The sequence below is a fragment of the Heptranchias perlo genome, unplaced genomic scaffold (assembly GCF_035084215.1).
Source record: "Heptranchias perlo isolate sHepPer1 unplaced genomic scaffold, sHepPer1.hap1 HAP1_SCAFFOLD_180, whole genome shotgun sequence".
In the NCBI taxonomy this organism is placed as follows: Eukaryota; Metazoa; Chordata; class Chondrichthyes; order Hexanchiformes; family Hexanchidae; genus Heptranchias; species Heptranchias perlo.
Genome location: NW_027139077.1, coordinates 674864 through 690489, shown reverse-complemented (window position 1 = coordinate 690489; position 15626 = coordinate 674864). Strand labels below are relative to the sequence as shown.

At 50.5% G+C, this 15626-nt stretch overlaps 1 protein-coding gene across 1 annotated transcript in view; it reads right to left on the bottom strand.

Annotated features, from left to right (window-relative positions):
- The window catches only part of LOC137309796 (netrin-G1-like), a 43162-nt gene extending 40254 nt beyond the window's left edge, over positions 1 to 2908 (bottom strand). The window contains exon 1 of the mRNA XM_067977829.1: positions 2666 to 2908. Within this exon, the coding sequence (XP_067833930.1) occupies positions 2666 to 2908 (243 nt within the window). The remainder of the gene's footprint in view (positions 1 to 2665) is intronic.
- Between the last annotated feature and the right edge of the window lie 12718 nt (positions 2909 to 15626).

The following is a 15626-nucleotide window of genomic DNA, read 5'->3' as shown; positions in this document are numbered from 1 at the left end:
TACAGAGATCTCGGAGGGTTGTAGGGTTGATGAGGTTACAGAGATCTCGGAGGGTTGTAGGGTTGACGAGGTTACAGAGATCTCGGAGGGTTGTAGGGTTGACGAGGTTACAGAGATCTCGGAGGGTTGTAGGGTTGACGAGGTTACAGAGATCTCGGAGGGTTGTAGGGTTGACGAGGTTACAGAGATCTCGGAGGGTTGTAGGGTTGATGAGGTTACAGAGATCTCGGAGGGTTGTAGGGTTGACGAGGTTACAGAGATCTCGGAGGGTTGTAGGGTTGGGGGAGATTACAGAGATCTCGGAGGGTTGTAGGGTTGACGAGGTTACAGAGATCTCGGAGGGTTGTAGGGTTGACGAGGTTACAGAGATCTCGGAGGGTTGTAGGGTTGGGGGAGATTACAGAGATCTCGGAGGGTTGTAGGGTTGACGAGGTTACAGAGATCTCGGAGGGTTGTAGGGTTGGGGGAGGTTACAGAGATCTCGGAGGGTTGTAGGGTTGACGAGGTTACAGAGATCTCGGAGGGTTGTAGGGTTGACGAGGTTACAGAGATCTCGGAGGGTTGTAGGGTTGACGAGGTTACAGAGATAGGGAGGGGAGAGGCCATGGAGGGATTTGAACACGAGGATGAGAATTTTAAAATCTGCAGCATCTGTGCAGGAATTGCTGTCTTTGCACCAACGCTACAGCCAGAGTCTGAATCCATTCTCACCCTGCAGTCTTTCCGTCTCACTCACCCACTCACATTGAATACTGAATCAGAGAACAGAATCAGAGAACAGAAGTTCAGGAGAGGGAACAGATTGGGAGAGAAGGAGAGAGGACACGAGTAAAAAACACAGTTACAGAATAAAAAATATACAAACTACGAGATACCGGCCGAACAACAAGGCTCCGTTTCTCAGGCGTAAACCGGCCAACTAAGGTCCCAATATGGCGGCAGGAAGTTAATATTTATCCTCAACCAACATCATTAAAACAGATTATCGGGTCATTTATCACATTGCTGTTTGTGGGATCTTGCTGTGCGCAAATTGGCTGCTGCGTTTCCTACATTACAACAGTGACTACACTTCAAAAAAAGTCCTTCATTGGCTGTGAAGAAAGAAAGAATGAACTTGCATTTCTATAGTGCCTTTCACATCCTCAGGACGTCCCAAATCGCTTTACAGCCAATGAGGTACTTTTTGATGTGCAGTCACTGTCGTAATGAGATAAATGACCAGATCATCTGTTTTTGATGTTGGTTGAGGGATAAATATTGGCCAGGACACCGGGGAGAACTCCCCGACTCTTCCTCGAAATAGTTACTCTGGGATCGTTCACGCCCACCCGAGAGGGCAGATGGGACCTCGGTTTAACGTCTCGTCCAAAAGACAGCACCTCCGACAATGCAGCACTCCCTCAGTACTGACCCTCCGACAGTGCAGCACTTCCTCAGTACTGACCCTCCGACAGTGCAGCACTCCCTCAGTACTGACCCTCCGACAGTGCAGCACTCCCTCAGTACTGACCCTCCGACAGTGCAGCACTCCCTCAGGACTGACCCTCCGACAGTGCAGCACTTCCTCAGTACTGACCCTCCGACAGTGCAGCACTTCCTCAGTACTGACCCTCCGACAGTGCAGCACTCCCTCAGTACTGACCCTCCGACAGTGTCACTGTGTGTGAAACACTGTCCGGGCCCAGTGAGACCGGACCGGGTGTCACTGTGTGTGAAACACTGTCCGGACCCAGTGAGACCGGACTAGTGGAATATGGGACTGGTGTAAGATTTACCTCAAAGAGTCGTATTATTGTTGTAACAGATTACTAATTGACCTCCCTCTGATAAACTACATGTTCTGCAATAAATTACACAGTTTTAATTATTGGTGAAACATATGACGGATTATTAATTCAGGAGTTTCCCTCTAACATTGATGAAGGAACCAGTTGTCCTGAGGAGATGATTAACTCAACGAGAGGATAATTAATATTTAGAAACAGTCCTGAATTTACATCTCAATGACTTCATTACAGGACAGTTTATATCGTATGGAAACCCAATCAGATCAGATTGTCAGACTCGGGGAGATTACAGCAAAGCCAATCGGGATCGAGTCTGTTGCCTTTTGGGTTAAATTGGATCTTCAGAAAATGACAAGTCTCCCAGCAGCCCCAGAGAGACAGAACATTATAATAAATCAGTGGTGTTCAGAAATATAATTGGACATATTCCCCCACTGGAGATATTGGACAGTGTTCAGAGACACAATTGGACATATTCACCTGCTCGGGGCCATAAATATAAGATCGTCACTAATAAATCCAATAGGGAATTGAGGAGAAACTTCTTCACCCAGAGAGTGGTGAGAATGTGGAACTCACTCCCACAAGGAGAGGTTGAGGTGAATAGTGTAGATGGATTTAAGGGGAAGCTCGATAAACACAGGAGGGAGAAAGGAATAGAAGGATATGCTGATAGGATGAGATGAAGGAGGGTGGGAGGAGGCTCGTCTGGAGCATAAACACCAGTATAGACCAGTTGGGCCGAATGGCCTGTTTCTGTGCTGTACATTCTCTGTAATTCTATGTAATGACTCACTTTGATAAAGGCCATTCAGTGACCGTCCATTCCCAGCGTGACACACAACAGAGACTGGGTGTGAAAGGCTTCTACTCACCAGCGTGCAGTACATCTCCGGGGTCTCTCCACACGTACTGTTGGGGGGATCCAACCTCACCCTCAGGAACCTGCTGACCAGCTCCGCCTCGGGCTGGCAGGCCATGTAATCCCAACTCCTCCCCTGGTCCCAGTGAATCTGAGCCTTACACAGGTCGTAGTGACCCCAGGACGGGAAGTGCTGTGTGGAGACAGACAGGGCTGTCCAAAGGGCCTGAAGGGGCAACAAACCGGACAGACGCATCGTTTCGATTGGACCCTCGCTCAGAGAGGGGGTGATCTCGGTCCGTCTAGGGGTGATTCAGGGGGGTCTCCGCTCCGAATGGACCCTCGCTCAGAAAGGGGGTGATTTCGGTCCGTCTGGGGGTGATTCAGGGGGGTCTCCACTCCGAGGTCTGGTGTGAACGTTCTGTGACGATCCGACTTTGACTGGACACTGATTCCAGATGTTTTTCCCCAGCGGTGTTTGCAGATTTTCCAGGTGTTGGGGTTCCAGCTGTTTTTCTCAGCTGTGTTTGCGGATGTGTCAGGTGTTAGGATTCCAGCTGTTTTTCCACAACAGTGTTTGCAGATGTGCAGGTGTTATGGTTCCAGCTGTTTTCCCCGGCTGTGTTTGCAGATGTTCCAGGTGTTTGGATTCCAGCTGTTTTCCCCCAGCTGTTCTCTGTGTCAGACAGTTGTCCTTATTCACTGATCAGTCAGTACTGGGACCCAATGTGATGACTGTGTCCTGACAAGACTCTCTCTCCCATTGATCATCTCCTCCTTCTGACATCAGCTCCCTGTTGGGAGAGAAATAAAATCAATGGATTTTGGACCAGGTTCTGCTCCTGACCTTCGAGCCCAATCCTCAGACTCACACTGCCCATTAACAGCCAATCCCCGCACTCTGACTAATCCAATCCGAGTGCCTGGATTTGAGACTTTATCTCGATTTCGATGAGATGAAGATTTCAACTCAACTCCCAGGATTCTGATCGAGATAAAAATAAATCTTGTGATGGGATTTTCCCGTTAAATCTCGGCCACTATTGAAAAGCTCACTGATTAAATAGAACACACTGGAGTTTGAGGGATTAAGGATATTATTCATTATCTGATTATAAACGCACTGATTTACTGCAACATTCAGAAATTACAGACAATCAAAAGATCCTTTCAGACAACACCAGATCTAGACTCTGGATCCCTGATCATCAGGACCACACTGCCCAGAATCAATCGTTACCGCCTTTTATTAGTTTTAATATAAACCAATAACTGCAGACACTGAGAACCAGTGAGTGTGACGGAGCCGGGTCACCTATTGGCTGGAGTGAGGATTAAAGTGAAACAGCTTTGTTTAATTTTAAAATGTGAGAGTCTCCAGCCCTTCAATTCAATGACAAGGAATCGAGGTTCCCACTCAAACACTTTCTATTGGCTCTCTCTGTGGAGGACTTTGTTTGAGCAGCTTTGGGACTTTCGCATCCTCAGGACGACCCAAAGCGTTTACAGCCAATGAAATACTTTATTGAAGTGTAGTCACTGTTGTAATGCAGGAAACGCGGCAGCCAATTTGCGCAGAGCAAGATCCCACAAACAGCAATGAGATAAATGACCAGATAATCTGTTTTTTCACAATGTTGGTTGAGGGATAAATATTGGCCAGGACACCGGGGAGAACTCCCCTGCTCTTCTTAAAAATAGTGCCATGGAATCATCGATATCAACCTGAGAGGGCAGACGGGGTCTCGGTTTAACATCTCATCCGAAAAACGGCACCTCCAACAGTGCAGCACTCCCTCAGTACTGACCCTCCGACAGTGCAGCACTCCCTCAGTACTGACCCTCCAACTGTGCAGCACTCCCTCAGTGCTGACCCTCCAACTGTGCAGCACTCCCTCAGTGCTGACCCTCCGACAGTGCAGCACTCCCTCAGTGCTGACCCTCCGACAGTGCAGCACTCCCTCAGTACTGACCCTCCGACAGTCCAGCACTCCCTCAGTACTGACCTTCCGACAGTGCAGCACTCCCTCAGTACTGACCCTCCGACAGTCCAGCACTCCCTCAGTACTGACCCTCCGACAGTGCAGCACTCCCTCAGGACTGACCCTCCGACAGTGCAGCACTCCCTCAGGACTGCACCGGGAGTGTCGGCCTGGTTTAAGTGCTTGAGTCTCTGGAGTGGGACTTGAGTCAGCACCTTCAGGAGAGGTGAGGAGGATCTGCAAAAGCAAAAATATTCCCCTCCCTCCATCATCTCACCTCAATCTCAGCAGCTCCTCACACGGGAAAAGTGAAATTATTCTCATTCTCTTTTTAAAAGTGGCCCCAATAAAAACTCACAAACTCTGGGTTTGATGTCCCTCCCGTGGACCATTTTACGACACAATGTGTTACTCTGGACTCTGACTGATATACAGACTTATAACTGGGATATTTATAACCCATTTTCTATAATAAATACTACGGCCTTTTATAAGCTGCTCCACTGTGAGCAGAAATAGTCTCCGAACGTCACCCTTCCTCCCCCGGAATGCTGTTCCCCTTCAGCTCGATCCTCACAATCCACACTCATCTTCTGGCTCCTACGTCACACCACCTGCTCGTAGGGTTTGTGAATCTTTAGAATTCTCCACCCCAGAGGGCTGTGGATGCTCAGTCGTTGAGAATATTCAAGACTGAGATCGATAGATTTTTGGACACTGAGGGAATCAAGGGATATGGGGATCAGGCGGGAAAGTGGAGTTGAGGTCGAAGATCAGCCATGATCTGATTGAATGGCGGAGCAGGCTCGAGGGGCCGAATGGCCTATTCCTGCTCCTATTTCTTGTGTTATGTTCTTATGTGACCCCAACAACAACTTGCATTTATATAGCGCCTTTAACGTAGTAAAACATCCCAAGGAACTTCACAGGAGCGATTATCAAATAAAATTTGACACCGAGCCACATAAGGAGATATTAGGACAGGTGACCAAAAGCTTAGTCAAAGAGGTTGGTTTTAAGGAGGAGAGAGAGGGGGAGAGGCAGAGAGGTTTAGGGAGGGAATTCCAGAGCTTAGGGTCTGGGCAGCTGAAGGCACGGCCGCCAATGGAGGGGTGAAGGGAGTGGGGGATGGACAAGAGGCCAGAGTTGGAGGAACGCGGAGATCTCGGAGGGTGGGAGGGCTGGAGGGTCTCACAGTCGGACATCACTAGAGTTTGATGAGGTTTTGACATATTTGGCCTAGTTTCGGAGATTTGTTTCAGTGATCACATTATCTTCACAAGCTGCAGATCAATAGGAATAATTACACCTCGATAACAGGCGAGTTGGGGTTGAATTTATTGGCAGCTCAGAGCTGAGGGGAGTGTGAATCTTGCCCAGTGGCTGGTTCGGGGATGTGGGCTGGTTTGATGCCCTCGCTCTGGAAACTCTGCTGTGATTTAGAAATGAAATGAAATGTTGTGAGAAGTGAATCTGATCCCAGACAGGAGCATTAAACACACGGCGGGGGGAAACAGGACAAGTTCAGCACCGGCCGCTCATCAAAAACTCATTTCATCAACGCTGATTTAAGGCTCATCCAATCCCATTGTTTGTGTGTTCAGGATTATTTCTTTATTAACCATTAAATAAAGAAAACTCCTTCTGCATCTCGAATCGTTTATAAAGTCAGACAATGTGGGAAGGAGTGAGTTGGGGGAGACGCTCAGTGAAAGGAAATTGTCCCCAAAACTGGGGGTGGTCCAGGGTGTGAGACTGGGCCGGACCGGCAGGGGGCCCTGTTCCAGCCCGGGGGAAATGGGAATCAGAGTTTGTGGGTGTTGGAGATTGTCAGATTGCAGGAAGCAGCATATCCCACCCTGGACCGTGCACAGAGCCCGTACACTGTACACAGAGCCCGTACACTGTACACAGAGCCCGTACACCGCGCGCAGAGCCCGCACACCGCGCGCAGAGCCCCGTACACCGCGCGCAGAGCCCGTACACCGCGCGCAGAGCCCCGTACACCGCGCGCAGAGCCCCGTACACCGCGCGCAGAGCCCCGTACACCGCGCGCAGAGCCCCGTACACCGCGCGCAGAGCCCGTACACCGCGCGCAGAGCCCCGTACACCGCGCGCAGAGCCCGTACACCGCGCGCAGAGCCCCGTACACCGCGCGCAGAGCCCCGTACACCGCGCGCAGAGCCCGCACACCGCGCGCAGAGCCCGCACACCGCGCGCAGAGCCCGTACACTGTACACAGAGCCCTATACACTGTACACAGAGCCCTATACACTGTACACAGAGCCTGTACACTGTACACAGAGCCTGTACACTGTACACAGAGCCCTATACACTGCACACAGAGCCTGTACACCGTACACAGAGCCCTATACACTGCACACAGAGCCTGTACACTGCACACAGAGCCCTATGCACTGTACAGAGCCCTATACACTGTGCACAGAGCCTGTACACTGCACACAGAGCCCTATACACTGTACACAGAGCCCTATACACTGTACACAGAGCCCTATACAATGTACACAGACCCTCCTCTACAATGTACACAGACCCCCCTATAAAATGTACACAGACCTCCCTATACAATGTACACAGACCCTCCTATACAATGTACAAAGACTCTCCTATACAATGTACACAGACCCTCCTATACAATGTACACAGACCCTCCTATACAATGTACACAGACCCTCCTACACAATGTACACAGACCCCCCTGTACAATGTACACAGACCCCCCTATACAATGTACGCAGACCCCCCTATACAATGTACACAGACCCCCCTATACAATGTACACAGACCCCCCTATACAATGTACACAGACCCCCCCTATACAATGTACACAGACCCCCCTTATACAATGTACACAGACCCCCCTTATACAATGTACACAGACCCCCCTTATACAATGTACACAGACCCCCCCCATACAATGTACACAGACCCCCCCCATACAATGTACACAGACCCCCCCCATACAATGTACACAGACCCCCCCCATACAATGTACACAGACCCCCCTATACACTGTACACAGACCCTCCTATACACTGTACACAGACCCTCCTATACACTGTACACAGACCCTCCTATACAATGTACACAGACCCTCCTATACAATGTACACAGACCCCCCTATACAATGTACACAGACCCCCCTATACAATGTACACAGACCCTCCTATACAATGTACACAGACCCTCCTATACAATGTACACAGACCCCCCTATACAATGTACACAGACCCCCCTATACAATGTACACAGACCCTCCTATACAATGTACACAGACCCCCCTATACAATGTACACAGACCCCCCTATACAATGTACACAGACCCTCCTATACAATGTACACAGACCCCCCTATACAATGTACACATACCCCCCTATACAATGTACACAGACCCCCCTGTACAATGTACACAGACCCCCCTATACAATGTACACAGACCCCCCTATACAATGTACACATACCCCCCTATACAATGTACACAGACACCCCCCTATACAATGTACACAGACCCTCCTATACAATGTACACAGACCCTCCTATACAATGTACACAGACCCCCTATACAATGTACACAGACCCTCCTATACAATGTACACAGACCCCCTATACAATGTACACAGACCCCCCTGTGCAATGTACACAGACCCCCCTATACAATGTACACAGACCCCACTATACAATGTACACAGACCCCCCTATACAATGTACACAGACCCCCCTATACAATGTACACAGACCCCCCTATACAATGTACACAGACCCCCCTATACAATGTACACAGACCCCCCTATACAATGTACACAGACCCCCCTATACAATGTACACAGACCCCCCTATACAATGTACACAGACCTTCCTATACAATGTACACAGACCCTATACAATGTACACAGACCCCCCTATACAATGTACACAGACCCCCCTATACAATGTACACAGACCCCCCTATACAATGTACACAGACCCCCCTATACAATGTACACAGACCCTCCTACCGGGGGGACATGTCCAGAGTCTCACTTGCACTGGCCGAGATCAGCGCCCTCCGATCAGGGACCGAGCTCCGCATTCCTCAGGACGGAGCCTCTTCAATCGGGTCCGATGACTTTCGCAGAGAAACCGGATTAAAGTTGATTTTGCGGCCGCGGGATTTGCTGACAGGAAATAAATCCCGAAATAAAATGATCGACTCGGTCCTGGGATCGACCCGTCTGCAGAGAGCGGGTGGAGGGGGAGAATCCGAGTCCCGTTTGATGGGTGTGATGGGGACATGTGTTGGGTGTTGGCGGATTGTGAGACTGAGAGATGGGATCGGCAATTAGACCATCACAAGGAGAGGGGAGGGGAGGGAGAGGGGGAGGGAGGAATAGATGGGGAGAGAGGGGGGAATAGATGGGGAGAGAGGGGAATAGATGGGGAGAGGGGGGAATAGATGGGGAGAGGGGGAATAGATGGGGAGAGAGAGGGGAATAGATGGGGAGAGGGGGGGGAATAGATGGGGAGAGGGGGGAATAGATGGGGAGAGAGGGGGGAATAGATGGGGAGAGAGGGGGGAATCGATGGGGAGAGGGGGGAATAGATGGGGAGAGGGGGGAATAGATGGGGAGAGAGGGGAATAGATGGGGAGAGAGGGGGGAATAGATGGGGAGAGGGGGGGGAATAGATGGGGGGAGAGGGGAATAGATGGGGAGAGAGGGGGGAATAGATGGGGGGAGAGGGGGGAATAGATGGGGGGAGAGGGGAATAGATGGGGAGAGGGGGGAATAGATGGGGAGAGGGGGAATAGATGGGGAGAGGGGGGAATAGATGGGGAGAGAGGGGGAATAGATGGGGAGAGGGGGGGGAATAGATGGGGAGAGGGGGGAATAGATGGGGAGAGAGGGGGGAATAGATGGGGAGAGAGGGGGGAATCGATGGGGAGAGGGGGGAATAGATGGGGAGAGAGGGGAATAGATGGGGAGAGAGGGGGGAATAGATGGGGAGAGGGGGGGGAATAGATGGGGGGAGAGGGGAATAGATGGGGAGAGAGGGGGGAATAGATGGGGGGAGAGGGGGGAATAGATGGGGAGAGAGGGGGGAATAGATGGGGGGAGAGGGGGGAATAGATGGGGGGAGAGGGGGGAATAGATGGGGAGAGAGAGACCGGCCCGGTCCCGGAGAGATTCACAGAGAGAGAAATAAAATCTCAATCCAGGAGCAGACACAGACTGGAAACATCAACCCACCTGAGGCTTCCCCGCGGTCCTAAAGCCCGCCGAGTTACTCTGCCCGATAGTCCCACCTGAGGCTTCCCCGCGGTCCTAAAGCCCGCTGTTTAAAACTATCGGATTTCATTCACACTCAAATTTGTCCGAATCAAAATGAATCCGATATTCAGCCCGGATTTGGGCTTGTGTGTTCTACTGTTACTGATAAATATGAATAAACATACTACAAGAAATGTGAAGTAATCACAGTTTAAATAATATGGGGGAAGGGATATGAAAGTCCAGGGCTGGGGTTTGATGTCTGTTTCACTTCAGGGATCGGTCCTGTTTCTGTTTACAACATTCCCAGGTCGGGTTGCCAACCCTCCAGGATTGTCCTGGAGTCTCCAGGAATAAAATATTAATCTCCAGGACACCGCTGCGAGCAAACCGGGGGAGAAACATCATGGGGCCATTAAAAAATGGTACGTTGTTTACATTTTCTTTGAGTACTTTCATTTATTAATTGTAAAAATATTGTCGATGGCGGAGATTGGCTGTTTGACTGAGAGTCAAGAATCATCCAATCGGGTAACAAAGAGTCTGTTCACTTTCCGCTAGGTGTGGGATGGACGTGTTGGGTGACCAATGGCGGGAGTGCAGGGGGAGGTTCCCATGTATGGACGTATCAGGCGACCAAAGGAGGGAGTGTGGGGGCGGGGCGTCATTAAGATGGACGTGTCGAGCGACCAATGGTGGGGGTGAGGGGGTGGGGAGACACTCGGATGGATGTGTCGGGCGACCAAAGGTGGGAGATTGGGGGAGGGGGCGGGGTGTCATGAGGATGGATGTGTCGGGCGACCTAAGGCGGGAGAGTGGGGGTGGGGTGTTTGGAGGTGAGAGGTCATGTGATGAAACCTCCAGGAACATGTCCAACCAGAGTTGCCGACCCTATTCCCGGGAGAGCTGACTGATGCTCCATCTATACAGGGCTATGGGGAAAGAGTGGGGGAGTGGGATTAATTGGACAGCTCTTTCAAAGAGCTGGCACAGGCATGATGGGCCGAAAGGCCTCCTCCTGTACTGTACGATTTTATGGAAGGATAAAACACATAAACCTTGGGGTGATGGGGTTCTTGGACCCTTCGTACCTCCTGCTCCCCCTCCCCCCTCACACCACGACATTTTACTTGAGAAATGAAGACAAGTCCGGCAGCTTTAAGAGAGACGCAGAGAAAGGTCATTCGGCCCATCCAGCCCCACCTTTCCAAGAAATCCTATAAATCCCCCAGCCCCGCCCTTCACAGCCTCCAACTGACCCTTGTGAATGGCCCCAGAGGTTTCAGTCCCACTCCCCTGCTCCGGGACTAATTTCAGATATTGGTCACTCTCTGTGTGAAGTGCTTCCTGACACCAGTCCTGAACCTGCCTTTTCCCAGTCTGTACCTGTGTCTCCTGCAGTCACGGTTTAATTTAAAATAGTGACTGGGGATTAACCTTTTCCATTCCACTCAGTATCATACACGATTCTGTAAGATCCCGTCTCATTCACTCCCCGAGGGAGAGAGAGAGAGAAACAGAGAGAAAGACAGATATGTACAGACAGATTGAGGTACAGGGAGAGAGAAATAGACAGAGACAGATACAGAGACACAGAGAAACAGACACAGACAGATTTTTCCAAGAAATCTTACAAATCAGAGAAACAGACACAGACTGACAGAGACAGAGGGACAGACAGAGAGATAGAGAGAGACAGACAAAGAGAGAAAAACAGACAGATACAGAGCGAGACAGAAAGAGAGAGAGAGAGAAACATTCAGAGACAGAGAGACAAAGAGAGAGAGAAAAACAGAGACCCCATTTTCTGGTCTTTCTTGGTATTTATTTCCCTCACTCCAGGCAGCGTCCCAGTGAATCTGTATTTTACTCTCTCTAAACCCCAATATCCTTCCTACAGTGTGGAGCCCAATACTGTACACAGTCCTCTAACTGAGGTCTTATTAAGATTTTATTTAGGTTCATCATTACCTCTTGGTTTTTATATTCTGCACCTTTTGAGGTGAAACATACAATTCCACGAGCTTTTTACAGCCTTCTCCCCCTGAGGTGGTGCCTTTAATGACCTGTGACCCTGTCCTCCCCCAAATCCCTCTGCTCCCCCACAGTCCTGAACCCACCCCCATTCACAGTATAATTACTGCAGTTGTTTATTTAACCAAAATGCATCACCTCGCATTGACTGACATTGAATCCCATTGGGCCCTGTCCAGCCCATTCCCCATCTCATCAATATCCCTCTGCCCCTGTCCAGCCCATTCCCCATCTCATCAATATCCCTCTGCCCCTGTCCAGCCCATTCCCCATCTCATCAATATCCCTCTGCCCCTGTCCAGCCCATTCCCCATCTCATCAATATCCCTCTGCCCCTGTCCAGCCCATTCCCCATCTCATCAATATCCCTCTGCCCCTGTCCAGCCCATTCCCCATCTCATCAATATCCCTCGGCAGCTTCCTTTAACCTTCTGAAGAATTAACCACACCTCCTAATCTGGAATTGTCCGCAAATTTCCCCGTCCGAAGCCCTCAGTCACCAACTCGCCCAGTGCCCCGATCGGAGAGACTCACCCAATAAACTTCTGTCCTTCAGGCATCGAAATTGTTGCATCAGCAAATCCTCAGCCCGTTAATCCGGATCAGTGAGTCGCGACACACCCAGATCGACCTGCTTCAGATCACTGTCTGGACCATCGACTCGATCAAACCCTCGGCCGTGTGTTTGGGCACCGGACAGTAACAGACCCTGAGACCGGGGGTCGGGACCTCGGCTGCTGCCTCCCAGTGACAGGGATTTACATTCAGAAACACACGGCAAGAGAAAGGGAATCCGGGACTGGGGTTAATCCGAGACTGGGGTTAATCAGAGACTGGGGTTAATCCGGGACTGGGGTTAATCAGAGACTGGGGTTAATCAGGGACTGGGGTTAATCCGGGACTGGGGTTAATCCGGGACTGGGGTTAATCAGAGACTGGGGTTAATCAGGGACTGGGGTTAATCAGAGACTGGGGTTAATCAGGGACTGGGGTTAATCCGGGACTGGGGTTAATCAGGGACTGGGGTTAATCCGGGACTGGGGTTAATCAGGGACTGGGGTTAATCCGGGACTGGGGTTAATCCGGGACTGGGGTTAATCAGAGACTGGGGTTAATCCGGGACTGGGGTTAATCCGGGACTGGGGTTAATCAGAGACTGGGGTTAATCCGGGACTGGGGTTAATCAGGGACTGGGGTTAATCAGAGACTGGGGTTAATCCGGGACTGGGGTTAATCAGAGACTGGGGTTAATCCTGGACTGGGGTTAATCAGAGACTGGGGTTAATCAGAGACTGGGGTTAATCAGGGACTGGGGTTAATCCTGGACTGGGGTTAATCAGAGACTGGGGTTAATCAGGGACTGGGGTTAATCAGAGACTGGGGTTAATCAGAGACTGGGGTTAATCAGGGACTGGGGTTAATCCGGGACTGGGGTTAATCCGGGACTGGGGTTAATCTGGGACTGGCGTTTATCAAGGACTGGGGTTAATCCTGGACTGGGGTTAATCAGAGACTGGGGTTAATCAGGGACTGGGGTTAATCCGGGACTGGGGTTAATCCGGGACTGGGGTTAATCCGGGACTGGGGTTAATCCGGGACTGGGGTTAATCAGAGACTGGGGTTAATCAGGGACTGGGGTTAATCAGGGACTGGGGTTAATCCGGGACTGGGGTTAATCAGGGACTGGGGTTAATCCGGGACTGGGGTTAATCAGAGACTGGGGTTAATCCGGGACTGGGGTTAATCAGGGACTGGGGTTAATCAGGGACTGGGGTTAATCAGAGACTGGGGTTAATCAGGGACTGGGGTTAATCAGGGACTGGCGTTAATCCAGGACTGGGGTTAATCCGGGACTGGGGTTAATCAGGGACTGGGGTTAATCCGGGACTGGGGTTAATCAGGGACTGGGGTTAATCCGGGACTGGGGTTAATCCGGGACTGGGGTTAATCCGGACTAACCAACAACTTGGTCAAAGAGGTGGGTTTTCAGGAGCGTCGTAAAGGAGGAGAGAGAGGTGGGTTTTAAGGAGATGGAGAGGTTTCGGGAGGGAATTCCAGAGTTTAGGGCCTCGGCAGCTGAAGGCACGGAGTGGTTCAAGAAGGCGGCTCACCACCACTTTCTCAAGGGGCAATTAGGGATGGGCAATAAATGCCGGTCTCGCCAGCGATGCCCACATCCCATGAACGAATAATAAAAAAGGTACGAAGGGGTTTATACACTGCTCTGTGTGTCTGACTCTCTCTCTCACTAACACGGGCTCTCTGTGTTAAACTGACTCACACCAGCCACCGTCTCCTAACGAACCTCCATCGTTTAGTAACAGCTCTCTCATTATTATTCATCATTAATATTCCAGATGTTTAAGTCCTGACTGGAAACCAGAGTAAATTTGGAATTGAGTTTAATAAATGATATAAAGGGTGAGAGGAATTCTCTCCCCAAACACAGCTCCACACTGTTCTCCCAAGAAACAATATCCAACAATTAACGGGGCAGTTTCAGAAACCCCAGAACAACACGAGCATTAACCAGGGATTGATTGGGATTTAGAGAGAGTTCTGGAAACAGATCCTGAGATTAGATTTAAAAGATATCTGAAGACAAAGAAATCGATCGAAATAAAAACAGAGCTTCGAAATTGAACACTCTGCTGTCACTGAAATAAAACCAGGAAGTGTTACTGAACCGTGTATAAACTGGAATAAAACAATGATCTTTATCCTCCCTAAAGCTCATCCAAAACTCTGCTGCCCGTATCCTAACTCGCACCGAGTCCCGTTCACCCATCACCCCCTGTGCTCACTGACCTACACTGGCTCCCGGTCCGGGAACGCCTCAATTTTAAAATTCTCATCCTTGTGTTCAAATCCCTCCCTGGCCTCGCCCCTCCCTATCTCTGTAACCTCCTCCAGCCCTACAACCCTCCGAGATCTCTGCACTCCTCCAATTCTGGCCTCTTGTCCATCCCCGATTTTAATCGCTCCACCATTGGCGGCCGTGCCTTCAGCTGCCGAGGCCCTGAGCTCTGGAATTCCCTCCCTAAACCTCTCCCCCTCTCCGCCTCTCTCTCCTCCTTTAAGACGCTCCTTAAAACCCACCTCTTTGACTAAGTTTTTGGTCTCCTCTCCTCATATCTCCTGATGTGACTCGGTGTAAATTCTGTCTGATAATCCCCTCCTGTGAAGGGCCTTGGGAGGTTTCCCTACCTTAAAGGCGCTATATAAATGCAGGTAGTTGTTGTTGTTGCTGTGGGCTGTACACTGTCCACACACTGTAATAAATGGATGGTGTTGGGCTGCAATAATCTCGATCCACCTGCCCGGAGCCCCCGATTTCTCTCTCTCTCACTCACCGCCTATTTCTGAAGGTTATTTCCTGCACGGATTATTCCCAGGACTGATTGGACCGACCCAGCTCCACTTTAAAGCTTCCAGTTTTATCCCGGTTGGTTTGTGAGAGTCGTGTGTTCACTGGAGACGGGCGAATGTTCCCCTCTCTCGATAGCTCGACACGTCCAGCCCCCGATCCACGGCAGCATCCGCACTGAATGAACCAAGACGGGAAACGAATCACTCGGCACATTGGGGCCGTCCAGCCCTTTAATTCAGTGTTAATGCTGGTCTGTGAAAGCTTTGCACACACTGCCTGTGGGCTGATGGCTGGGATACAGACAGCGATCGAAAACTGGAG